At 56.5% G+C, this 23,041-nt stretch overlaps 1 protein-coding gene, 2 long non-coding RNA genes and 3 other non-coding genes across 10 annotated transcripts in view; 5 read left to right on the top strand and 1 right to left on the bottom strand.

The window, feature by feature from the left end:
* Positions 1-731: 731 nt before the first annotated feature.
* On the top strand, positions 732-2,834 carry LOC146398426 (uncharacterized). 2 transcript variants are annotated; one of them, XR_014822070.1, is made up of 5 exons: positions 732-1,030; positions 1,246-1,296; positions 1,718-1,779; positions 2,182-2,262; positions 2,495-2,834. It is a non-coding gene; the product is annotated as an uncharacterized LOC146398426 (long non-coding RNA). The 2 variants fall into 2 exon arrangements; XR_014822069.1 differs by having other exon boundaries at positions 2,159-2,262.
* On the top strand, positions 1,103-1,169 carry LOC146398429 (small nucleolar RNA SNORD49). Its single transcript, XR_014822130.1, has one exon. It is a non-coding gene; the product is annotated as a small nucleolar RNA SNORD49 (small nucleolar RNA).
* Positions 1,568-1,638, top strand: LOC146398428 (small nucleolar RNA SNORD49). Its single transcript, XR_014822129.1, has one exon. It is a non-coding gene; the product is annotated as a small nucleolar RNA SNORD49 (small nucleolar RNA).
* LOC146398427 (small nucleolar RNA SNORD65) lies at positions 2,353-2,425 on the top strand. Its single transcript, XR_014822140.1, has one exon. It is a non-coding gene; the product is annotated as a small nucleolar RNA SNORD65 (small nucleolar RNA).
* Positions 2,835-2,846: 12 nt separating the features above from the next.
* The window catches only part of LRRC75A (leucine rich repeat containing 75A), a 73,356-nt gene continuing 53,161 nt past the window's right edge, over positions 2,847-23,041 (bottom strand). For all 4 annotated transcript variants that reach the window (XM_084986459.1, XM_084986460.1, XM_084986458.1 and 1 more), the window contains 3 exons: positions 14,215-14,343; positions 5,995-6,110; positions 2,847-4,684 (listed from right to left, as the gene is read on the bottom strand). In XM_084986459.1, the coding sequence (XP_084842585.1) occupies positions 4,144-4,684; positions 5,995-6,110; positions 14,215-14,334 (777 nt within the window). In that variant the 5' untranslated portion in view covers positions 14,335-14,343 and the 3' untranslated portion in view covers positions 2,847-4,143. The remainder of the gene's footprint in view (positions 4,685-5,994; positions 6,111-14,214; positions 14,344-23,041) is intronic.
* LOC146398425 (uncharacterized) lies at positions 9,178-11,347 on the top strand. Its single transcript, XR_014822084.1, has 3 exons — positions 9,178-9,497; positions 10,648-10,803; positions 10,924-11,347. It is a non-coding gene; the product is annotated as an uncharacterized LOC146398425 (long non-coding RNA).

Genomic DNA, 23,041 nt, shown 5'->3' with positions numbered 1-23,041 from the left:
CTCAAGAAGCCTCCATTAAAAGCCCATACTTATTTCTAAGACCAGCTCAAAAATCTTTGTCTCACTATCGCCTTTCCAGTTTCCTCCCTTGGGGTAATGTGTGTTCCTAGGACGTGAGGGCACGGGTTGAATGTTTTAAGTAGCAAGCCTGTTCCCACGCTGGGAGGGAGGCTTCCCGGTCAGGGAGACGGGGGCACTCCTGAAGGAGTCCCGATGGAGCCGGGGCGGAGGAAGGCGAGTGAGAACGGACGGTCGGAATGCCGGGGTTGCAGACTCGTTCGGGGAGGCCAGACAGCACCGCCCCCCAGAACCTGGAACAGCTAAGGTGGGTGCACATTGGCTGCAGGCCCGGGCTTTGCAGCGTCTCAAGGGCCTAGTCGCATGTGATGCTCAGAACAACCACCGCTGGTCTCTGCAGCTCCACCTTCCAGACCCGCAACTGCAAGCGCTATTCGCCGCAAACCACACAGCATCAGAACAGAGCCCGCCCGGCGAGACTGCTCGGGCCCTGCGCAGGCGCTCTGGGGCTCGCCAGAGCCTGTGACCCAGAATTCCCGAGCCTCGGAAGAGACCATTGGCTCTACAGACGGGGGGAGTTCGGGGCGGAGCGGCGGCGCCTGTACCGTCGAACAGGCTGGAAGTTCCCGTGAGCCTTTGCCAGGACTCCTCACCCTTCTGTAAAGAGTGGAATATTCCAACTCCTTAAGAATCTGGGACCGGAAGGGTGCGGCCTTTTCCCTGTGGGGTTGAGTTCGCTCGGTGCCTCGCTCCTGCTCGCGGGGGGGCCGGGGCCGGGGCGCGGGCGACAGAGCCTTTCTCACTTCTCAAAGATGTTCGCGGGAAGCGTAACTGCAGGGCGGCGGGCGGCTGCGCTCACACAAGCATTGGGGCGGGCGCTGTGGCCGGGTGTTGGGGGATTGGGCCGGAGGCCCGAGGACCATGTGCATGTTTGTCGGGAGCCTGAAGTCCCTGCAGGTCAGGGCCCTGCCCCAGGCTAGCCGCTGGGAGTGAGCAGCCCCGAGAGAAGCGGGTAAGCGGGCTGCCTGCACCCGAGGGCGCGGAACAGGGTTCGTAGTGGGATTGCGAGGGGAGCTTGCTCGGCTCTCATGATGATTATGTATAAAATGTCGTCAGAAGCGAGAAATGACGAATTTAACGCCGATCTGACCGCAGTCGCTGAAACCGACTTCAGGTATGGTAACTGCCAAAATGCGTCCTAAGTGCACGTTCTATTCCATATTTCAGGTGGCAGGCCCGCTCAGGGCTTTGGGAACCGGAGCAGCATCCTTCCTCGAGGTAAGGGCCAGTCGGGGCAGGGCTTGGCAGGTAACCTAGCTGTTTTAATCTCAAATGCACTGACCTTGACGTCTACTTCGTCGCCGTGACATAATTATGAACCGCCTCCTTGCGTAACTGCAACGTTAGGCGGTTGCAGGCTTCTGGTCTGACACTGGTTATGTCTAAGGAGCATCTGTATCGAGGAGCAATTGTGTCAGAATGCCTCCCTGCAGGCTGTATTTTAGGGTGGTTTGGGGAGTCAGGGCTTTGGCGTGGTGAGGTACTTGGCTGCTCTGATGAAATCACTAATAGGAAGTGCCGTCAGAAGCGATAACTGACGATAATAACTCCTGGCTGACTGCAGTCGAGCCCTCACAAGTAGCTGGTGCCCAGGAGTAAGTTGGTCTGGGCTGTGACCTGGAATTTTTTGTTCACCCAGGCTGCAGATTACCAAGGTGCCAGCATGTGATCACCAACAGCTGAGCATGGCCTGCTCAGAAGGTAAGCAAGCTCTGTTCTGTGGAGGGGCTGGTGGTTTCAGGGGCCTATTGGCAGTGCCACCTGGCTGATCTGATACCTTGTACTGCGTAGCCCTTGACCTTTATTGTCAGAATGTGGTTCATGGTGTCTGGGTCAGACTGCACAGTGAGCCCAGGAATTCTTTTTTATGTCATAGAGCCCTGAGCAGTCTGCTTCTGTGTTCAGAGATGCTCTGAAAATTGATGGCCTTAGCTTTGTAATGTTTAATGTGACTAAATGGGTTAAAAAACATCCGCAGTGAACCGAGTTCTTTAGGGACTCGTGATAGGATGGCTGTAATTTGTAGTGGTGGCTGGCAGCACAGAACAATCTGTCCTTGGCACCTGCTGTCTGTCAACAGGTGCCTCGTGTGCATCCCACCAGGTGTTGAGCGCTGAAGAATGATCAGCAGAGCAGAGTTTTAAAGCTGCCAGCGGTGGCCCAGAGACCTCAGCCCAAGAAGAGGTAAGATTTGATCTGAACAGTAACCACCACCCTATGGTAGAATGCCTAAGCAGCTAGTTTTGTTAAAATTGGTTTGAAGAAAAAGATATCAAATGATGAAATAACCCAAAAAAGCTGGAATTACCGGCAGATGGTACAGTGGTGAACCTATGGTTTTCTGAAGATATCTTTTATGCTGTGATTGACTTCTTGGAGTATAAAGTAAGATTGATGGATCTGAGTTTCTTTACAGGCTGTGCTGCAGCAGAGGCAGAATTCGAAGGCCCAAGGACCAGTCCTGGCCATCCATCCACTTGGACTCTGAAAACCGGGCCTTGACAGTTGGTGTAGAAATGATGCTCACCTCGTGCTGAGGGGACAGAATTGCCACTGAGGGAACCAAGAAATGGACTTGTCAACCTTTCCCTGGGACAGGCACTTTCGGTGTTAGTAGATTCATGAGTTTTTCATCATCGTCTCTTAACCAAAAGGAGCTTTTGCATTTTAAAATACTGTAAATTTGTTATATTTGGTGTTTTAAACTGGAAATGTCACAAAATGTCCATGCAGTTACAGTAAACACAATGAAAGGATGGTCTTTGCAGTCGGTTCTTTAAAAATGTGTATTTGAAGAAAAGGTCAAGTTAGATCACTGCTGATGAGTAGTAGCAGTCCAGGTATTGGTACATACCACCTTCACCTCTTGAGACATGGCAGAAATACCCAGGCATTTAAGGTATCTCTTTAAGGGAGTTCACTTTGTGTTGCTCTGGGCTTTCTGTCCTTCCCATGGACTTCTCTAGCTCCTGAAGCTGCCCCACATCTGCCCAGACAGTAGCACTCAAGGTTCCAGTCTGGTGTGGGGGCTCACCCCCAACCCTTATCCTGCCTTCTGGCCTAGAGACCTACCTGGCAGGAGGCTGGAGGCCTGTCCAGCTGTGCTTCCCCAGCCCTGCTGTTTGCGTGAGGGGCTCTGGTTCCCCATCTCCTGGACTTGCTAATTGTGCCTAGAAGGGGTTATTTTTTGGTTGGTAGGTTTTGGATACCGGGGTGGGAGGGCAAAACCCTGTCTTACTCCCTTTGGGAATCTCCAGTCATCCCCCAGCCCCCCCTCCCCTACTTCTAGCTGTCTTGGGAGGCACCTGGCTTTGGGGTTCTGGGTTTTGGGGAATGTAGCAATGATGAGGGATGCCATGCATTGGAAGGAAAAAGGAAAAGGAAGCAGGGCTCGCTCTGGCCAACACTAGCCCATGTCAAATCAGGTAATCTGAGCAGAGGGGTAGACAGTTTGCCCCAGACTTCATGCCGTAAGCGGTGAAGGGGATAGGGGGTGGCTCTGCCCACCCCAGGGAGGCCCCTGGGATCGGAGGCTGAGACTGGTAAATTGGTTCCAAGGAGCCCAGGGCTCTGCAAAGAAGACAGCCTTCAATCCAGATGGGGACTAGTTGGGGGGGGGGGGTCTGGCAGTGAGCCCCCCCACCCAGCTTTCATGCAGGAGTTACAAGTTGTCACTTCCTTGATCAGGGGCATGTCCAGCTGGCTGACTGGAGTCTGCTCCCCCAAATATGACATAAAAAAATGCTGAGTGACACATAGGGCTCCAATTAACACTTTTCTGGGGGGGGATAACTTCCAGCGCTTGGAGGCTGAAGGCTGGTTCCTCTAGTGCAGGGGAGGGGGGTGACCCTGGATCCAGGAGGCAGACAAGGGGTGAGGAGGGGATACCCAGAGGACCAAAGGAGTTATCACCCCTTCTGAGATGCTACCAACCGTCTGGCTTCCTGTGGGGGTGGTGCTGCCCAGGCTAATACAGTCGGACGCTAGGCAGAGACCCCAGGGGACCCTCAGCCTGTCCAGCTGTCCTACCCAGTAGGACTCCCTGGTGAGGCCCCCCCGCATCCATCACGTCTGGGCTGCACCTCCAGTTTCCCTGCTCTCCTGGGCTCTGGTAGGGGCTCCAGGGTCCCCTCCAGGGTCCTCCTGGCCTACCGTCTCGTCCCGGGCTTCATCCCCACAGCCCGGGCCCTCGCCCAGCTCCAGGATTGTGGGCAGGTGGCCCTGCTTGGGGCAGCGCTTGCGCAGACTGAGCAGGAAGGGCTGGGGCAGCGAGAAGATGTCCACGTTGTTGCCCAGGTCGATCCACGTGACGCTGGGGAACTTACTGGGGTCCTTGAGGGCATCCGTGAGGTCACGCAGCAGGGCCCGCGTCAGCCGGTTGCCGTTGAGCGCCAGCGTGGTCAGCCGGGGCAGCGTGCTGAGCGCCGGCAGCAGCTGCAGGACCATGTCGTCCGTGAGGCCTGTGAAGCCCAGCTCCACGCTATCCACCTGTTCCCCGCAGCGCTGCAGGTAGCTGGTGACCCGCTCCAGGTCACGAGAGGTCAGCGGGATGCCTGACAGGTCCACCGTGTTGTCCTGAGGGCTGCCAGCCAGGACGGCCTTGAGGCTGAAGGGGAGACAGGACAGCAGGGCTCAAGTGAGCGGGCAGCAGTGGTGGCCCCCACAGGCTGCCCCCCAAGGGTGGCAGAGGACCATCCTCTGCCAGACAGAGGCGCCTTAGGGAGAGCCCTCCAGATAGCAGGTGGTGTGGGTGCAGGGGCCCTGAGCTCGGTGGGAGCTGCTGTCCACTCCCTTCCACTCCCTACCACCCTCCACCCCTCGTTCTTCCTTCCCCCACCCTTGCTCTGGAGCCCCCAGGAGCCCTGAGGCTCCAACCTGGGAAGGAGCTGGCGGGGAGGGGCTGTCACCCTCAGCAGCCCTGGGATCACACCCTGGACCTCCTGTTGCCTCTGCGGGAGCCTAAAACAGGAAGAGCTGGGGAAGCGGTCAGCAGAGGGAATGCAAGTGCGAAGGCCCTGAGGCTGGTGGAGTGCAGGTGTCCGAGCAGCAGCAAGGCCAGTGTGGCAGCCTCTGGGTTTCACTCAGCGGGACAGGAAGCCCCCCGGGGGCAGCGAGGCTTCTGAATGAAGAATGGCCTGAGTGTGCCTGTGTGCTGGGAAGAGTCCCCTGGGTCCCAGCAGCTTCCCCATCCTGAAGGACCAGCTCACACATTTATTTCCTGGCGTTCCAGGCTCCGTGGGTCCTGTCCTGTCCCCGCATGTGGGCCCTGCCCTCAGCCCAGATGGAGCCCTCCAACCCCCCCGGTTGCCTGTCCTCTACCTGGAAGGGTCCCGGGATCCCCCTTCCTCTCCGGGCTGGGGAGGGGCGGGCGGGAGGCGGGGGCCACAGCTCTTCCTTCTCACGGTGGGGCTGTGCTTCCCCCACCGTCTCTGCCCCAGGATTCCTGAGAAATTCCCTCCGCCTCTGCTAACCCACAGCTTCTGTGTCCTGGTGCCCTCTGCTCCCACTGTACAGGGGATACAACCTGAGGGTCCTCACTGCTGCACGAGGACGTGGCCGGGGCTGGGGCCCCTGGGAGACATCAGGAGAGCTGGGGGCTGGCCGAGTGCCCCACTCAGCGCCACCAGGAACCCGCAACTGTCCGAGGGGCGCACACTCCCAGCCCCACCCCATAGACCAGGGCCGGCCGCCGGCACCTCGCAGGGCTCAGGCCCGCCTGGAATGCCCCCTGCCCCGGCTGCTCGCCCCCAGCCCCAAATCCTTCATCTCGCCTCCTCCAGGCAGGCTTGCCCTCCCCACTGCGCCAGGAGGGGGGACCCCATGCACCCAGCACACACAGCTGGCCTGAGCTGCCCCGTGGGAGGAGGCTGGGCGGGGGCAGGGCAGACCCGCCTCAGGTGACCTCCGGCCACTCACCAGGCCTGCGGCTTCCTCTTCACCAGCCCGCGGTGCCGCCTCCACTGGGAGTGGGGGCTGAGGTGGTAGGTCAGCTGCCGGCACAGCTTCTCCATGGCACCCAGCGCGTCGCCCTCCTGCAAGAGGCAACCACAGGCAGCAGGTCCCTGAGTCGCTGGAGCAGGTGAGGGGCCCAGGCCCCCACCTCCCGCTCCCCACCTCTGCGGGACGAGCCCGGCACCCCCGGGGCTACGCTGGCCCAAGTTGGCCACCCTGGGCCGGGAGCAGGGGTTGCAGACTGATCTGCACAATGGTTCTAGTTTCTGTGAATGGTTGCTATCACTTTTTTTTTTTTTTTTTAAAAGAGAGATTTCTGTAAAAGTCTGGATTCCAGGTGATGTGACGGTTGAGCCCTTAGCCAGAGTTCACCACGGTCCCTACCTGTCCTGGACGCCCAGAGCTGTCCTGATTGCTCCCTTGACAAACACCCACTGGGCACTTGCTCTAGGAGTGGAGGATTCAACCACGAGCAAATGTCCACACGGCAAAGAGGAAAGTGAAACACCTTCTGCCCACATCAGCAGTGGGAAAATCAAAGAATGAAAAGCCAAGTTTTTCCCAGCCCAGTTCACTCATCTCCCGCCTGGCCCATCAGCATTTGAGCTTGAGACCCTGGGTGTCATGGCCTGACTTGTGTCCCTCCAAATTGTTAAACTAAAACCTAATCCTCAGTGATCCCTCAGAACGAGGCTGCCTTTGGAGACAGGGCGTCCAAAGAGGAAAGGAAAGGAAAGACGAGGTCACTGGGGTGGCCCTAATCCCGTGTGACTGGTGGCCTCCTGAGAAGGGCTGACAACAGACGTGCACAGGGACGTGGATGGTGGGCGGGAACATGTGAGGACACAGGGAGAGAGCGGCCGTCTGCAAGCCGAGGAGAGAGGCCTCAGGAGAAACCCACCCTGCCGACGCCTTCATCACCAGCCTCAGAACTGTGAGAAGATTTCTGCTGTCTAAGAGCTATGTGTCCCGGCGGCCCCAGCAAACACATACACGGGGTTAAAGGTGCAGCAGAGATTGTAGGGACTGCAACTGTCCCAAGAGAAGTCAGTTCAACAGAGTCCTCGAGGCCCTGGAAACTGAGTGGCCCAGACCGTGTGCGCCCCCCCCCCCCCCAGATGGCTCAGGGCCAAGGGCTGAGGCCAGGAGTGCCAGGCTCCAATGCAAACCCACTTGCAGACAGCGGCTCGATGTGCTGAGGTCAACCATCACCCAAGCCCGTGCTGAGCAAGACGCCCGGCACAGCCCGGGTACTCAGTGAAGGCCAGCTTGGTCACCCCCGTCGGCATCATCACTCTGCCAGGGCAGAGGCAGCACACAGGGCCCCCCCACCCCTCCCTGTCCTACTTTGCAAGGTTCCAGTTACCTGTGGTCAACCTCAGTCAGAAAACACTGAACGGAGGATTCCAGAAATACATAGCTCATAAGTTCAAAACTGTGCTTCTCTGAGTAGTGTGATGAAAGCTCCTGATGTCCCACTCCGTCCTGGCCAGGACATAAATCGCCCCTTTGTCCAGAGTATCCCGCCCGTTAGCACAGGAAAAACACTGTGTTCACAGGGGTTGCTACTATCTGCAGCTTCAAAGCATCCACTGGAGGTCTTGGAATGCAGCCCTCTGGATAAGGTGGGAAATACTATATTGAGTAGTTAAGAGCATGGACTTGAAGCCAAACTCCATGGATTCAAATTCTTGCTTTGTCACCTCCTGTGTAACCTTGGGCAAGTCACTTGACCTCTCTGTGCCGCTGATCCTCATCTGTGAAGGATAAACAGGATGGGGGAGTGACCAGCTCACATGAGGCCACGTGGAGTTTGAGGGGCCTATGGGACCTCCAGCTGGGAGAGACGACTGGATTTATGGGGCTGGGGCTCAGGATAGGTCTGGACTGGACACACTGACAAGCATCTGACTAAACCCCTTGGCCAGGGAATGAGCAGAGTGGGAAGGCAGGGGGAACAGCCAAACAGCAGAGGGGCAGGGGAGGACGCACTGGACAGATGGAGGAGAAAGCGGAGCCATGGGCACCAAGGAGAAGGACCAGGCAGCCCACGCAGGCCACTGGGACTCCATCGAGGTGGGGCTGGCCAGCAGGGGCTCAGGGAGCAGTGGCACAGTACTGGCGAAGGCCGACTTTGGAGGCCAAAGGGAGAAGGGACAGGGTTGGCACATCCCAAGACACAGATCTGCACTTGAGACCCTCGCACGCCAGAATCACCTAGAGTGAACACCGGGCCTGGGCCACCCCCAGCGACAGATGTGCAGCTTGGGCACGGGAGAGTTTTAAAGCTACCCCAGGTGATTCCCCTGTCACCAGATGGACTATCTATCTTCATTCCTTCCTCCCTCCCTTCCAAGTTGTATCTTTTTAAATTAAAAAAAGTTTTGTTTTGTTTTGTTTTGCTTTTCAGGGCCACAGGTGCAGCATATGGAGGTTCCCAGGCTAGGGATGGAATTGGAGCTGCAGCTGCCAGCCTACGCCACAGCACAGAAACACAGGGTCCCAGCCACGTCTGTGACCTACACCACAGCTCATGGCAACGCTGGACCCTTAACCCACTGGCAAGGCCAGGGATCAAACCCAAGTCCTCATGAATACTAGTTGGGTTCGTTTCCGCTGAGCCACAACAGCAGTTCTTAAAATGTTTTCATTTTTTAAAATGGCTGAACCCAAGGCATATGGAAATTCCTGGGCTAGGAACTGAATCGGAGCTGCAACTGTGACCTATACCACAGCCGTGGTAATGCCAGATACTTTAACTCACTGCACCGGGCCAAGGATTGAACCTGCGCCCCTGCAGCGACCCCTCCTGCTGCAATCGGATTCTTAACCCACTGCACCACAGCAGGAACTCCAAGTGGACACACTTCAAAGACAAAAAGGACCAGTGGGTGGGATGCGGTGGTGGGCCCAGCATCACTCCTGGGACCACCCGGACAGGTGACCAGCTTCCCAAAGCTGAGAAATGAGCTCCTCCTCACCACTTCCTAGGGATTCCAAAATCGTGGGTCCCAGTCTCTCCCTCTGCCCTCCCCCCCACTCCCGGAGGTGAAAAACAGGAAAAGAGGCTGCGGAGCAGCCGCCGCAGTGCACCGGCACTGCCACCAGGGGGCAGCCGCGCGCAGGGCGAGACCCGGGATTGACCCGTTTCCTCCTCTACTAAACAGGGACAGAAGATGCGGTCGCTTAACAGAGCAGGCTTGGGACCAAACGTGGGCGAAGGTCCTCAGCTGTGAGGGCTTGCCTGGACTAAACGGCTAACATGTATCCAGTTATATTCTCGTCCCCTGCATGAGCTCATCACAATCCTGTAACTCACAGCCATGGAACAGATGCTCCTCTAACACAGCGCTACAAATGCGAGGACGGAGGTACCAGGAAGCGGAGGCGATGGCATCAGGGTCAAACCTCCCAGGGGCTCTGAGGTTGGGCTCCGCCCTGCCCTCGGCTGGTAACATCTCCCGAAGGTTAGTTCAAGGTGCCTCTCTCATGGGCAACAAGAAAAGCCTCAAGCCAGCCCACCCAAGTGTTCCCACCTCCATCAGTTTGGAAGCCTCCCCTACGGCTCCTGCTGCAGGAATGGGAGGAAGCAGGACGGGCCCGGGGGTGGAGGAGGAGGAAGGGGAGAGAGGAGGCCGGGGGGATGCTGGTCCCTCTCCTCTTGTTCTGAAAGCCACAACGCCCGCAGTCCTTCTGCACCACCAGACCCCGCTCCCAAGCCACAGCTGATTGGGCCAGAAGCGGCCAGTGGAATCCCAACTTGAGACGAGACACATCTCGACTTTTGGGGGCTACACCCTGACAAATCCACTCGGGAGCCACGTGGCTGGGATGAGGGGACGGGAAGTGAGGCAGGGGGCACGGTGCGGGGGATGTCTGTGCTGCTGTCCGAGGTTCTAGTGCCTCTTCCAGGCGCGGCTGCCTCTGGGCCCCACAGCCCCCACAGGGTGGGAAGGAGAAATCTTCCAGGCCTCAGGTCGCCCGCGTGGGCTTCTGTTACTTGCAACAGAGGCTTAACCCACACCGGACGCTCCAAGGCAGTTATGGAATCTGCTCCCAGCAGCTCTTCCTTCCAACCGTGGGAAAGGAAGGGGGGTGGGGTGAGTCGGGGTGACTCGGCACCTGCCCAGTGCCCCTGGCCGGAGGCCCTGGAGACCCTGCCTGAGGGACTCGCTGACCCATCGGGAGCCGTGCTCACAGCCGACCTGCAGGCCCCTGGGGCGGGTGTGTCCCTCCGACGGACCCCTGCCGTTCACCCCCCAGGACTCAAGCAAGCACAGCCTCCACTGCTCTGCACCGAGGCATGTGGGTTTTCTGCTGAGCCCTCTCCATCCACTCCCAGTTCTCCCCGCTGTGAAGGCTGAGCTCTAACAGCACCCGAACCTGCAACCTGCGCCTCCAGCTTCCAGCTGTGCCAGCTACGGGGCAGGAGAGAAAAGGCCAGGATTAACTCTTCGCATTCCCTCCACGATAGCCCCATGGACGCTGGGCCCTGGGTACCTCCCTCCACACTGCTCAGGGCTGCTTGGGCCATCAACAGATGACAGCAGTTGTGACAATACAGGATGTCTGAGCCTGGCTCATAGAGAACACTGTGACTTCTCCCTTGTTCTCTAGGGTCACCCCCGCTGGGATAAGCCAGCTGCCCCGAGGTGGGGAAGCTCAAGCAGTCCTGTGGCCGGGTCCTGGGGCGCAGAGCTGGGGCCTCCTGCCAACAACCATGAGCTGCGTCGTCCTGGAAGCCCGTCCTGCAAAGCCCGGTCCAGCCTTCAGGTACGCGCGGCCACTGTCAGAGCCCCAAACCACAACTGCCCACGCCGCTCCTGATCTCCTGACCTATGGAGGCAGTACAAGGACGAACATCTGTGGTTCTGGGGTGCTTTTTTTTTGCAGCAGTAGAGAGTATAACGCGGTTCCGAGGGAGGCGTTCTCCTGAGGGCTCCAGCAATGCAGCTTCTACCCCCGGCTTCTCCCACGGTGACAACATCCTGCTGCGAGTCTTTGGGTGTCTCAGCAGCCCCAGTCTGTTCCCTTTACCCTGCCCACCACCCCGGAAATATTTCCTTATTAAACCCTCTTAAAAATTCACAATGGGGGTTCCCGGCATGGCTCAGTGGGTTAAGGATCTGGCGTTGCCATGAGCTGTGGTGCAGGTCGCAGATGCGGCTCGGATCCCGTGTTGCTGTGGCTGTGGTGTAGGCCGGCGGGCTACAGCTCCGATTCGACCCTTAAACTGGGAACCTCCATATGCCGTGGGTATGGCCCTAGAAAAGACAAAAAGACAAAAAAAATCAAAATAATAAACTTCCCTCTAGATGACCTGTGCTGATGTGGGCTGGGGGGGCGAGCTCTGGGGGTCAGGGTAGTGACTTAGGGAAATCCTGGCGGAAACAGGGTGGCTTTTGAGCTGCAGACATAGGTCCAGGATTCATCAGTACACAGTCCTGGGCGGGATGGGGTTTTGCCTGTTCCCCCTCCTCAGGCAGGCACGGCACCCGCCCCCCTTCTAGGGCCTTGGTGCACACCCAGCAGGGATGCAGGGAACAGCTTCTGGTAGGTTGGGAAAATAGGCAGGACTCATTCCCAGCAGGGGGAAGGGGTACCTCCAGGAGACGACAGGAAGGCTATGACCTTCGTCCCATCTAACAGAGAGGGGAGGACCCTCCCAACAGCGGGTGCCTGTCTACCACCTCTTGGCTCACACGTGCCCTGATGTGAAATCCTCAGATCAAAGAGGGCAGAGCAGCAGGTCACGGCCGGCCCTGAGCCGGCTCACACAGCAGGAGTGCGCTCAGGGGCTGCCCCATCACCGGCCTGGGGACCATGTAGCTGGACCTCCCGCTCTGGCCTCAGCCACAGCTGGGAGAGTCCTTCCCAAGGGCCTCTCCTGCCTCATGGCCTTGGGATGGGAGGACGCTGGCTGGGCCCTGGGCCTCCAGCAGGGCGGAGCCCCTGCTGGCTGCCTCTGGAAATCTGGGCCGGACGCCAGCCTGCTGACTTCCAAGACCCCGAGCCCACAGGGGCCGCGGCCTCAGGCCATGTCTTCCTTGCCTCCGTGTCCCACAACTGACCTGCTAGGTCTGAGCACCCTGCCTGGCACGTGGCTGGTGCCAACAGCCTGGTTACACCTCGGCTTCTGTGCGTGGGACGCTTAGCCATGCCAGACACACACCCATGCTGCCTGTAAATCACCTCCCTGACCTCCCAGATTGGCCCTAGAGGAGAGGGTGGGGCTGTGCCCGCCTCAGAGTCGGGAAGACAAAGTTCAGCCTGCTCAGCGATCTGAGCGAGCGGCACCCCTGCACCGACCGAGTGTTTGCACCTCCCCACCCCACCCGTGTGAGGGTGTCTAAGGGGGGCCTTTGGGGGCGCTGAGGATCAGACGAGGTCGTGAGGGTTATAAGAAGGGGCCAGGGTGCTAGTTCCCTTTCTTTCTGCCACGTGAGGCCACAAGGAGAAGGCGGCTGGCTGTCTACACGCCAGGAAGGGGGCCCTCATGGGAACCCGACTGGGCTAACACCCTGATCTGGACCTGCGGCCTCCAGAACTATGAGCGGTAAGAGCCTGTGGTTTACAAGCCACCCAGTCGGTGGTAATTTCATACAGTAGCCTGAGGAAAACCACCTACAACCAGTGCTCAGCCCCCCCGACCAGTACAGGACTCCTCTGCCCACCCCTTGCTTCAGCCCCGGCCCGCCTCCCGGGGTCAACACGGGCAGTGGGCACCTGCGTGGAGGGAGGCAGGCGCTGGGGCTGCTCCCTGTGAGCCCATGGAGCACTGACGAGCCAGCGGTCTACCCCTGGGCATCAGCCTGCACTGCCCAGCACCTGGCCCAAACCACACCTGTCCTTACCTGGGCATGTCACTTCCCCACCTGAACTTTGTCTTTCTCAGCTTAAGACGAACATAAAAATACTCCTCTCCTACTAGCTGCTTTGAGCGCCCTGAATCTGTCACCCCTCACACCCGTAGGCAACTAAGTCCCTGCTCTAGAAAGGGCAGGGGTCTGGCACCTGCCAGGCCTCCAGTGGTCAGGCCTCAGCTCCCCCTGCAGCCAGGTGTGACCTGAATGAGACGCTCCCATCGGTCCCCTGAGGCTCCTGCATCAGTTCTTCCTCCCCAGGCCTTGGGGCTCCCAGTCACCCACCCTCACTACTGTCACCCAGCATCCCTGCTTCTGCCGCCTCCCTCCACCTGGCCCCCCTCACCCCAGGGTCCCAGCCCACGGCCAGTCCCCACACCTTGGAGTCTTGGCACCAGAGAGCCCGAAGCCAGAGGGAAGGCCTAGTCCAAGCCCCAGACAGCAGCGCCGCGCAGGGCAAGGTCCCAGCCCCTGGGGGGCCAGGGTGGGGTGAGCTCGGAAACCACCTCTTGCTTTGAGCCTAGATCCTGCTCCGGCCTCCAGACCCTTCCTTCCCGCTACAAGGGAGCACATCTTTTGAAAGCTGACGGAAATTGAGGGATGGGAGAGAAGAAACCAAGACAGAGAGAAAAGCCCAAGTGTGGTGCTGCCCCATCCTGGCCCTCCCCTCCTGCCCAGCCTGGGCCGGGAGCCAAAAGGAAGGGCTGGCAGCCGCCGGAGGGTCGGGCAGGAAGTGGACAGGGGTAAAGCAGGGGCTGGAAGATGACACTCAGCCTCGAGAGGAAGACCTGGGGAGGAGTGGGGATGGGGCAAACAGCAGCTTGCTGGGCCACGGCTACCCGTGGACAGCACCTTAGTGCAAAGAAGTCAGAGCCCATCTCTAGGGCCCCCTATCCTGCACCCATGCCCTCGGCCGGTGGGCAGAGACAGGCTGGATCTGAGCTATGTCCTGTCTCCCCCACCCTGCCCCCTCTGAACAACCTACACAACTCAAAAGGGCTGGCTACTCAGCTCCAAGCCTACAGAAAAGAGGAACTTTCCATTTCTCAAGGGCCGCTCAAATGGGGATTGTGTGAAAGACTGATTTTTACATGTTGACAATGGATCTAGATTTAATACACCCCGTGAGCCAAATAAGACCAATCCTGAGGGTGCCAACATGCAGCCACAGACGCTGGGCCTGGGGCACGGTGGGCACGGGACTGCCCAAGGAGCCTGGGCAGCACTGACCTGTCCCCCATCCCGCGCGCTGGGCCGTTTTGCCCAGGAAGGTGCCTGCCTCCCACCCAGCCCCAGCTGGCCCAGATCACAGCTGCCCTACCGGCTTGGGGCAGTGGATGTAGCGGGCCAGGCTGATGATGAGGTCGTGTGTGATGGGGTCCACCAGGTTCCGGAAGCTGGCGTAGCGGTACAGAACGTCATCCAGCGAGGTCGACTCCATGCCCAGGTCCTGCAAGAGTGAAGGACGCCCAGGGGTCAGCCAGGCCCCGCAACCTAAAGGTCACCCGACATGACCAGAGCAGCCCCTGGGGGCGGCTCAGCCTCCTGCAGAGCCCTGCACGGAGAGCCTCTACAGAACTGGCTCGGGGGGCCAGGCAAGCCCCCCGCAGAGCCAGCGCTCCCAAGACAGCCCCCAGCCATCTCCTGTCCAGTCCCCCAGGATGAAGCCAAGGAGGAGGAGGAGGCTGGCCACCTGCTGGAGGCTGCTTCTCCATCCAGGACAAAATCTGCTAACAGCAGGATCGTAAAACTCCTCTGCTTTGTGACAGGACCACATAGTGCTATTTATTTCTTTTCTCTTGCATCGGAGCTCATTTTCACTGCTGCTTTTATAAAGGATGTGACCTCAGGGTTCTATTATCTCGCGGGGGATGTGAGGTCTCTGGGTTGTGAGAAGCTGCCAGGCTCCCAGAAGAAAACCCCATCAGGCCTCCTTAGTGTCAGCTGGGGTCTTCCTAAGAGGAGGGGAGGGAGCATGGAGGCAGGGCACACAGAGTGGGGCAGGGGCTCCCCAAGTCTGGGGAGGGATAAAGCTAGGAGGCACGACCATTAGCAGAGACCCCTGCCCATCAGCAAGGGACCCCACAGGCTTGGCCAAGAGTGGTGCCCGTCAGAGTCCTGATTCCAAGGGCCGTACTCCAAATGTTCTAGACTAAGACCGCAAGATTCTTGTCCAACCCCGGGAAAGGGACAGCACCCCCCCCAAACATGACTAAGCTTGAATGTGAGCTTCATACATTTAATTGCTTTAGAGAAGTAAAGAAAGACGGTTTCCTGCCCAGAGTGTTGGATTAAACATGCCCTCTGCATCTGGAAGAGCTTAGGTATGGCTGGTTTTTGTTGGCTTTGCCCATGACATGAAGAAGCTCCAGGGTACAGGGATGGAACCTGTACCATAGCAGTGACCACACCACGTCCTTAACCTATTGAGCCACCAGGGAGCTCCTTGGGTATGCCCTGACTCTTCTCAAACCACCTCCCTGGTTTCTGTTGTCCTTGGTGGAAGCTGTGGTTTCCCCGAGCTTGGGGCCTGGCACAGAGCAGGAAGGAACAAGAGCATCCCTCCTGGGGACCCCCGCACCCTAGGTGCCCTGGGACCCCAAGCTGCACATGTGCTGCCCCATCACAGCCCAGGAGGAGGGCTTCCAGCACAGGTTCCCAGGGTCCAGCGACCTGGGTACAGGGAACATGGGATGACAGATGAACCCCAGCTGGCACTGGCTCCCTGTCATTTGGGTGAGTTATCCTGAACTTTTCCAAGTGCCTTTCCCATGCGATTCTTAGAAATCCCTGAAAGCAGGCAGGCTGGGCCTCATTCCTCCCAATTTACAGTGGAGGGAACTGAGGCCCAGAGCCGCTGAGTTTTTTAAACTGTCAGAATCTCAGGGATGGACTGTAGGACTGGTGACCACAGTCAGCCCTGCTGCTGCTGTGTTGGGAGCCGTGAAGGGAGCAGATCCTAAAAGTTCTCATCACGAGGAAGAAAACATTATTTTTCTAACTACATGAGATGATGAATGTTAACTAAACATGTAATTAGTATTACTGTTGCTGCAAATATTATTGGAATCTTTGTAGATCAAGGCTTTATGCTGTACACCTGAAACTTTGTGCTCTGTGTCAGTTGTATCTCGATAACACTGAAAGAAAAATAAATCACACGTAACAAAGATGTTTAAAAAAGAATTTCAGGAGTTCCCATCGTGGCGCAGTGGTTAACGAATGTGACTAGGAACCATGAGGTTGCGGGTTCGATCCCTGCCCTTGCTCAGTGGGTTAAGGATCCGGCGTTGCTGTGAGTTGTGGTGTAGGTTGCAGACACGGCTCGGATCTGGCGTTGCTCTGGCTCTGGCGTAGGCTGGCAGCTACAGCTCCGATTGGACCCCTAGCCTGGGAACCTCCACATGCCACGGGAGTGGCCCAAGAAATGGCAGAAAGACAAAAATAAATAAATAAATAAATAAATAAGAATTTTAGGCAGAGTCGGGGGCTTCTACCTGGGCCGGAGCTGCGATGGTTGTGTGGCAGGCTGCTGCCCTGTGGTTTGGCAAAGGAAAAAATAGCTTTGCTGGCATGCCTGGAGGGGCCTCAGGAGCCCATGCCCCCGGCAGGGTCCCACCCGTGATGGTTCTGGGAGCTTTGGCCCCTACCCGCCCTCTGCCCCTGTTGGAAGGAATGGGTCTCAAGCTCTGCTGAGGGCACCGAGGGGCCAGTCTCAGGCTCTGTTTCCATTGGGCAGGAATGAGCCTCGGGGACAGGGGCCGTGTCCTGGGCCAGGTTCTCTGGCTGCCGATGTGGGTGAGGGGGGCTTCAGAGTGCCGGCCAGCGCAGTCCAAGGCCCAGGGCCTCTGCAGAACTGGGGCAACCCTGCTGTGGGCTTCTGTCCCCAGTCCGCTAGTCCGGACCCTCAGCCAGAGGGAGCCACCTGTGCCACTTCATCTGCTTCCTGTAAAATAGGGACGGTGACTGTCCATCACGGGGAGGTGGGGGGGTGGCAAGAGGAATCAGCTGGTGTCACAGGTGAAGCCCTGGCAGGGAAGAGAATCGCCTGTGGGCTCCCCTCTCCCGTGTGCCCCCACCCCGCCCCAGGCAGAGGTTCCTGACTTCTTTTTGGATCCCAGCCCATTAGAGAACGCAACCAAAGCAGTGACCTCTCTCTCTTTTTTTTCTTTTGTCTGTCTTTTTTTAGGGCTGCACTTGTGGCATATGGAGGTTCCCAGGCTAGGAGTAGAATAGGAGCTGCAGCTGCCAGCCTACACCACAGCCACAGCAATACTGGATCCAAGCCTCTGCGACCTACACCACAGCTCACGGCAATGCTGGATCCTTGACCCGGTGAGCGAGGCCAGGGATAGAACCCGCAACTTCATGGATCCTAGTCAGATCCGTTTCTGCTGTGCCACGATGGAAACTCCAGTGACCTCTCTTTAGGAAAGCCCAGGAGTTGGGGCAGCGCAGGAAGCATGGCATACAGACCATGCTGGCCTCATGGTCAGCAGGGTGTGTCAGGGCCGTGGGGACACAAGCTGTTTCCCGAGCAAAGTGCAAACATCGGCACTGCACCCTGTGTGGTAGGAGGGGCTGGGAAGGCAGGAAGGGGACTCAGAAAATGTGTGGGTGCTCTTCCCTCTGGGGGTCTGTTTCCCCACCTGTGAAATGGGCAGGTGGGGAAACAGCAGTCACCAAACCGTGTTCGAGATCTCGGGGCTGACAGCGCCAAGAGAGAGGCCCGAGGAGTGGGCAAGGCTTGGGGCCCAGCTCATGTTTGAAAACATAGCTCTGTTGTCAAAGAAAAGCCTGAAGCCCCTGGACTGGGTGGCTGTGTGGTTTCTTGGGTTCCTACCCGCCCGCCCCATCTTCCCACAGTGCTCCTCTCCAGGCCAGTAGAGGCCATCCCATCCCACGAGGACCAAGAAAACCTGGCTGCTAACCCAGGGCACTGGGCAGGTGGGGAAGGTGACACTGTCCTTTCCTGAAGCCAGGTCCCTGTCCTTGCCGTCACTCTGGGCACCCAGCCTGCCCACAGTGCTCCATTGCTCTGGTGGCCGTTGTCTGCGGTCAAGTCATTGCTTCTGGGGAGGGGGCACGGGGTGGGAGGAAGGAGGGGATGGGGAGGGTCTCCCCAGGAAGCAGGCGTGGCCCTGCTCATGGGTAACTGTGAGTCATGGCCGCCACCTGCCTGTGAATTCCAGCTGGGGTGGGGCTCCCCAAGGTCGCAGGGCTCCAGCTTGCCGAGGAGTGGTGACAGGGAAAACCAGACGGGGAGTGGGGAGAGGCTTCCGTACTTTTCACGTTGTAGTTCTTTACGTTGAACCCACCTCGGACCACAGAATGCTTGTGTGGCTTTAGGACACCTCTCATGCCCCAGGACCTTAGGCCACTTCCGGCGTCCTCAGTGCCCTCTGCATGTCTTCCACCAAAAACCCATTTACTGGGGACAAGTGTGTCACGACTGCAGTGATGTGACCCATGTGCCCAAGAGGGACCAGAAGGCTGCATGTGGGGCAGGGGTGGGGGGAGTGGAAGAATAAAGTCCATAGCGCCACGCTCCCCCCACCCCCGCCGACCCAGGCCCCCGGCACAGCCTTGGCCCTGGAGGTGCTGGCCCACCTTGCCAATTCTGGGCAGTGGGAAGGATCCTAGCTTCCTCATTATGAATCTAAATGGCATCCCCTCCAGGAAGTGCTCATGCAGACGGGTCCCCTCAGGAAACTTGGGACTGTTAGCAGCTGTGCACTAGTCACCACAGTGGGCAGCTTGGCAGGTACAGTGTCACTGGCGTGGGACCAAGGGGGTCAAGGGCCAGCATGTAACCACCATGTAACTTGAGCTTGCAGAACCAGGTTTGGGGATTCACTCCAGCAGGAAGAGAGATGATGGGCTAAGGGTGAGGGGTACGCTTTCGGAAAATGAGCAGGAGGGGGAGGGAGTGAGATGCACGGCGGGTTCAGGGTGAGTAGACGCAAACAACCACATTTAGAATAGACAAAAAACAAGGTCCTGCTGTGCAGCACAGGGAACTGTATCCAACCTCCCGGGATAAACCATAATGGAAAAGAATATAAAAAAACAATGTATATATATGTATGACCGAGTCACTTCGCTGTACAGCAGAAACTGGCACAACATTAAATCAACGAGCGAGCGGGGATTCGCATAGGAAGGTTCCAAGGGCATTTCTCAGAGTGTGGAGGTGGCCCTGCGGGCCCTTTCAGGGGCTCTACGAGGCCTGCTTTTTCAAGGACATATAGGCGTGATGCTACACGTTCTCTGCGGACTTCAACCACAACCACCTGTGGCAAGAGATGGAGGGCAGGAGCCACAGACGGGGGATGCCAGCTCTCTCCTACCATGCCCACCACACACCAAAGGGGTCCACAAAACCGAAACCGTGCCACTCTTCTCGCTATATTTTTTCTTTTGGAAAATATAGTTATTTTCCTAAAAATTATTTCTTTCACACACAAGATTATGAACTTTATTTATTTATTTACATTTTGCTTGTTAGGGCCGCACCTGCGGCCTATGGAGGCTCTCAGGCTAGGGGTCGAATCAGAGCTGTAGCCGCCGGCCTACACCAGAGCCACAGCGATGTAGGGTCTGAGCTGCGTCTGCGGCCGACACCACAGCTCACGGCCGCGCCGGATCCCCGACCTACTGACTGAGGCCAGGGATCGCACCCGCATTCTCATGGATACCCGTTGGATTCGTTTCTGCTGCACCACAGTGGGAACTCCAAGATTATTAACTTTAATTTCATGACTCAGAAGTCTTTTTGTTTTGACTTCTTACACAGTCAACAGCATTTATTAGATGTGACTCCCATGGAGAAAACCTCTTTGAGGTTCTCAAAGAGAACTTTAGGGTATAAAGGGTCCTCAAAAAATTAAAAATAGAACTACCATACAACCCTGCAACCCCACTTTCCGGGTATGTACCCAAAGGAAATGAGATACGTGTGCCCCCATGGTCAGTGCAGCATGTTCACAGCAGCAAGACACTGAAACCAGCCAAGTGTCCATCAACAGATGACCAGCTGCAGCAGACGTGGTCTCTACACCACGGGACGCTGTTCGGCCGTGAGAAAGCAGGAACTCCGCCACGTGCAACAACATGGATGCACCTGGAGGACGTCGTGCTAAGTGGGATGAGTTGGGCAGAGAAAGACAAACACTGTGTGATTTCACTTATAGGTTAAACATAAAAGGAACCGAACTCAAGAAACAGAGTGGCTGGGGGCTGGAGGTGGGGGAAAGGGAGATGCTGTTTCTGGGTACATACTCCCCTAATTTCTCTTTCTCATCTTTCATTGCTGGTGTATAGAAATGCCGTCAGTTTCTGTGTATTAATTTTGTACGCTGCGACTTTGCCAAATTCTTGGATGAGCTCTCACAGTTTTCTGGTAGAGTCTTTAGGATTCTCTAGGTACAGTATCATGTCATCTGCAAATAGTGATAGTTTTACTTCTTCCTTTCCAATTTGGATTCCTTTTATCTCTTTTACTTCTCCGATTGCTGTGGCTAGAACTTCCAAAACTATGTTGAAGAGTAGTGGCGAGAGCGGGCATCCTTGTCTCGTTGAGAATGACATTCGCCGTGGGTGTGTCATAGATGGCCTTTATCATGTTGAGGTGGGTTCCCTCTAGGCCCACTCTCTGAAGGGTTTTTATCAGAAATGGGTGTTGGATTTTGTCAAAGGCTCTTTCTGCATCTACTGAGAGGATAACCGGGTTTTTATTCTTCCGTTTGTTTGTGTGGTGTATGACACCGAAGGATTTGCGGATATTGAAGAACCCTTGCATCCCTGGGATAAATCCCACTTGATCATGATGTACAATCCTTTTAATGTATGGTTGGATCTGGGTACATACTTCAACTAGAAGATAAATCGGTCCTAGAGACTAATTACAGCCATTAGAGACAACAAAACTATTATAAACATCCAACTGGCTGAGATTGGACCTTAATTGTTACCAGCACTAGAAAAAATGATATTTTGTGACAAGAGAGTGGTATTGGCTAAAGCTACAATAGCAACCATACTGCAACATAAACATATAAAATCACTACATTATGAGCCTCAAACCACGTTATATGTCCACTGTATCTCCATTTTATTTTTTTTTAATTTTTTCTTTTTAGGGCCACACCCGTGGCACATGGAGGTTCCCAGGCTAGGGGTCAAATCGGAGCTACAGCTGCTGGCTTACACCACAGCCACAGCAACATAGGATCTGAGCCGCGTCTGTGACCTATATCACAGCTTGTGGCAATGCCAGATCCTTAACCCACTGAGCGAGGTCAGGGATCGAACCTGCAACCTCATGGTTCCTAGTCAGATTCGTTTCCGCTGCGCCACAACAGGAACTCCGTATCTCCATTTTTAAAAGAGATACAGAGTTCCCGTTGTGGCTCAGCAGGTTAAGAGCCTGACATAGTGTCTGTGAGGATGCAGGTTCAATCCCTGGTCTCACTCAGTGGGTTAAGGATCCAGCATTGCTACAAGCTGCAGCATAGGCCACAGATACGGCTCCAATTCAGCTCCTAGCCCGGGAACTTCCACATGCTGTAGCTATAAAAGAGAAAAAAAAGAGAGATAAAAATGTACAAAGAGGTATCTTGATACTGAAAACAGTTTGAGAACCACGGGGTTAGAAGAATGGGAGAGGGGGGCTTTCCTGAGGGCAGGGGGCCAGTCTAGGAGCCCGGCAGCCCTGGGAAGGGTTTCCTGCCCAAGGCCTTTCCTTCATGTCCCACTCGACACAGAACTCTCGCTCTTCCCTCTCCCATTACTTGACCCTCAGGGAGGCGCCCTGTTGATGCAGGTGTAGTTTTAGTGGGGGTGGGGGGTCCGGGAGGGGATGCGCAGCCCATGCCCAGAGCTTGACATCAATCCCAGGGCGGCATCTGAGGGGACAGAACAGGACCTAGGCAGTAGTTGGTGTTGGAGGGTCCTTGGGGCCTTTTGTCACTTGCTTGCCTGCCCGCCCGCTCCTCCCCTTCTTGGCCTTTGTGGGTATACTTGGAGGTTTTATTATTATTATTATTTCCCTTTTTTTATAGGGCCGCACCCAAGGCATATGAAGCTCCCAGGCTAGGGGTTGAACTGGAGCTGTAGCTGCTGGCCTACACCACAGCCACAGCAATGCAGGATCCCAGCTGTGTCCGTGACCTACACCACAGCTCACAGCAATACCGGATCCTTAATCCACTGAGCCAGGCCAGGGATCAAAGCCGCATCCTCATGGATACTGGTCAGGTTGGTAATCTGCTGAGCCATGATGGGAATTAACTGGAGGTTTTAGATGCAGGTTTGTGGGGTTTTTTGCTTTGTTTTTAATGTTGAAGCTACTCTGCCGATGGTGATGAACTCTGGCCCTTTGCATTCAGGTTTGGACACAGATTTGCAAGTCACCGGGACTGAGCTGGGGCCACACCCCAGCCCTTCCCTGGAGCTGCTCCACGCCTGTATCTCGTGCCCTGTGCTGCCAGAGAACTTCATTCAGAACAAGTTTTCGCTCGAAGGGAATACAGGGGTGGTTAGTTTCCGAGCTCTAATCTGGAAAAATCCTTTACGTTAACGTCACGCTTGAAGGCAACCCGGCCAGAGAGAAAGTCCCTCCAAAATGCCGGCAGCTGACTCTGAGGCCACTTGATTTTTGGGTCCTTACTGATTTTTCTGCCCTTTCATCCAGAGGATTGTCTTTGCCACTAACCTCTAGCTGCCTCTCCTGTGCGGTCCCAGCGCACTGCCCTTCTAGGAACGTCAGTGCAGCGCTCAGGGGAGCCTGAAGAGGAACTGATGCCTTTCAGCAATCTCTCAAGGTCACCACAAGGGCATCCCTTCGTGACACCCCCCCAAACTCCTAACATCCCTTCCTTGTATCTCTCCCATGACTCCAACTGTCCCTCAATTTCTCATCTCCACCCTGCAAACCCTCACAGGACCCAGCCCTTCCTTCCTAATACAAACTGTATGAACTTTCCTGGTTTATTCGGTTCCTAGATCAAACCACTCCCAACCCCACCCCAATCAGAAAATGACAAGAGCTGATGAGGCTGTGCAGCAAGTGGAGCTGGTGTGCATTGCTGGTGGGGATGGAAAGTGGTGCAGCTGCGTGGAGAACACTACGGCAATTCCTCAAGAAA

Source organism: Sus scrofa, chromosome 12, assembly GCF_054392235.1.
Source record: "Sus scrofa isolate SSC_HxYL_T2T_F1_AM1 chromosome 12, Sscrofa_HxYL_maternal_Yorkshire_Landrace_v2.0, whole genome shotgun sequence".
NCBI lineage: Eukaryota > Metazoa > Chordata > Mammalia > Artiodactyla > Suidae > Sus > Sus scrofa.
Note: the sequence above shows the minus strand (reverse complement) of the source record. Positions and strands in the feature narration are given on the sequence as shown.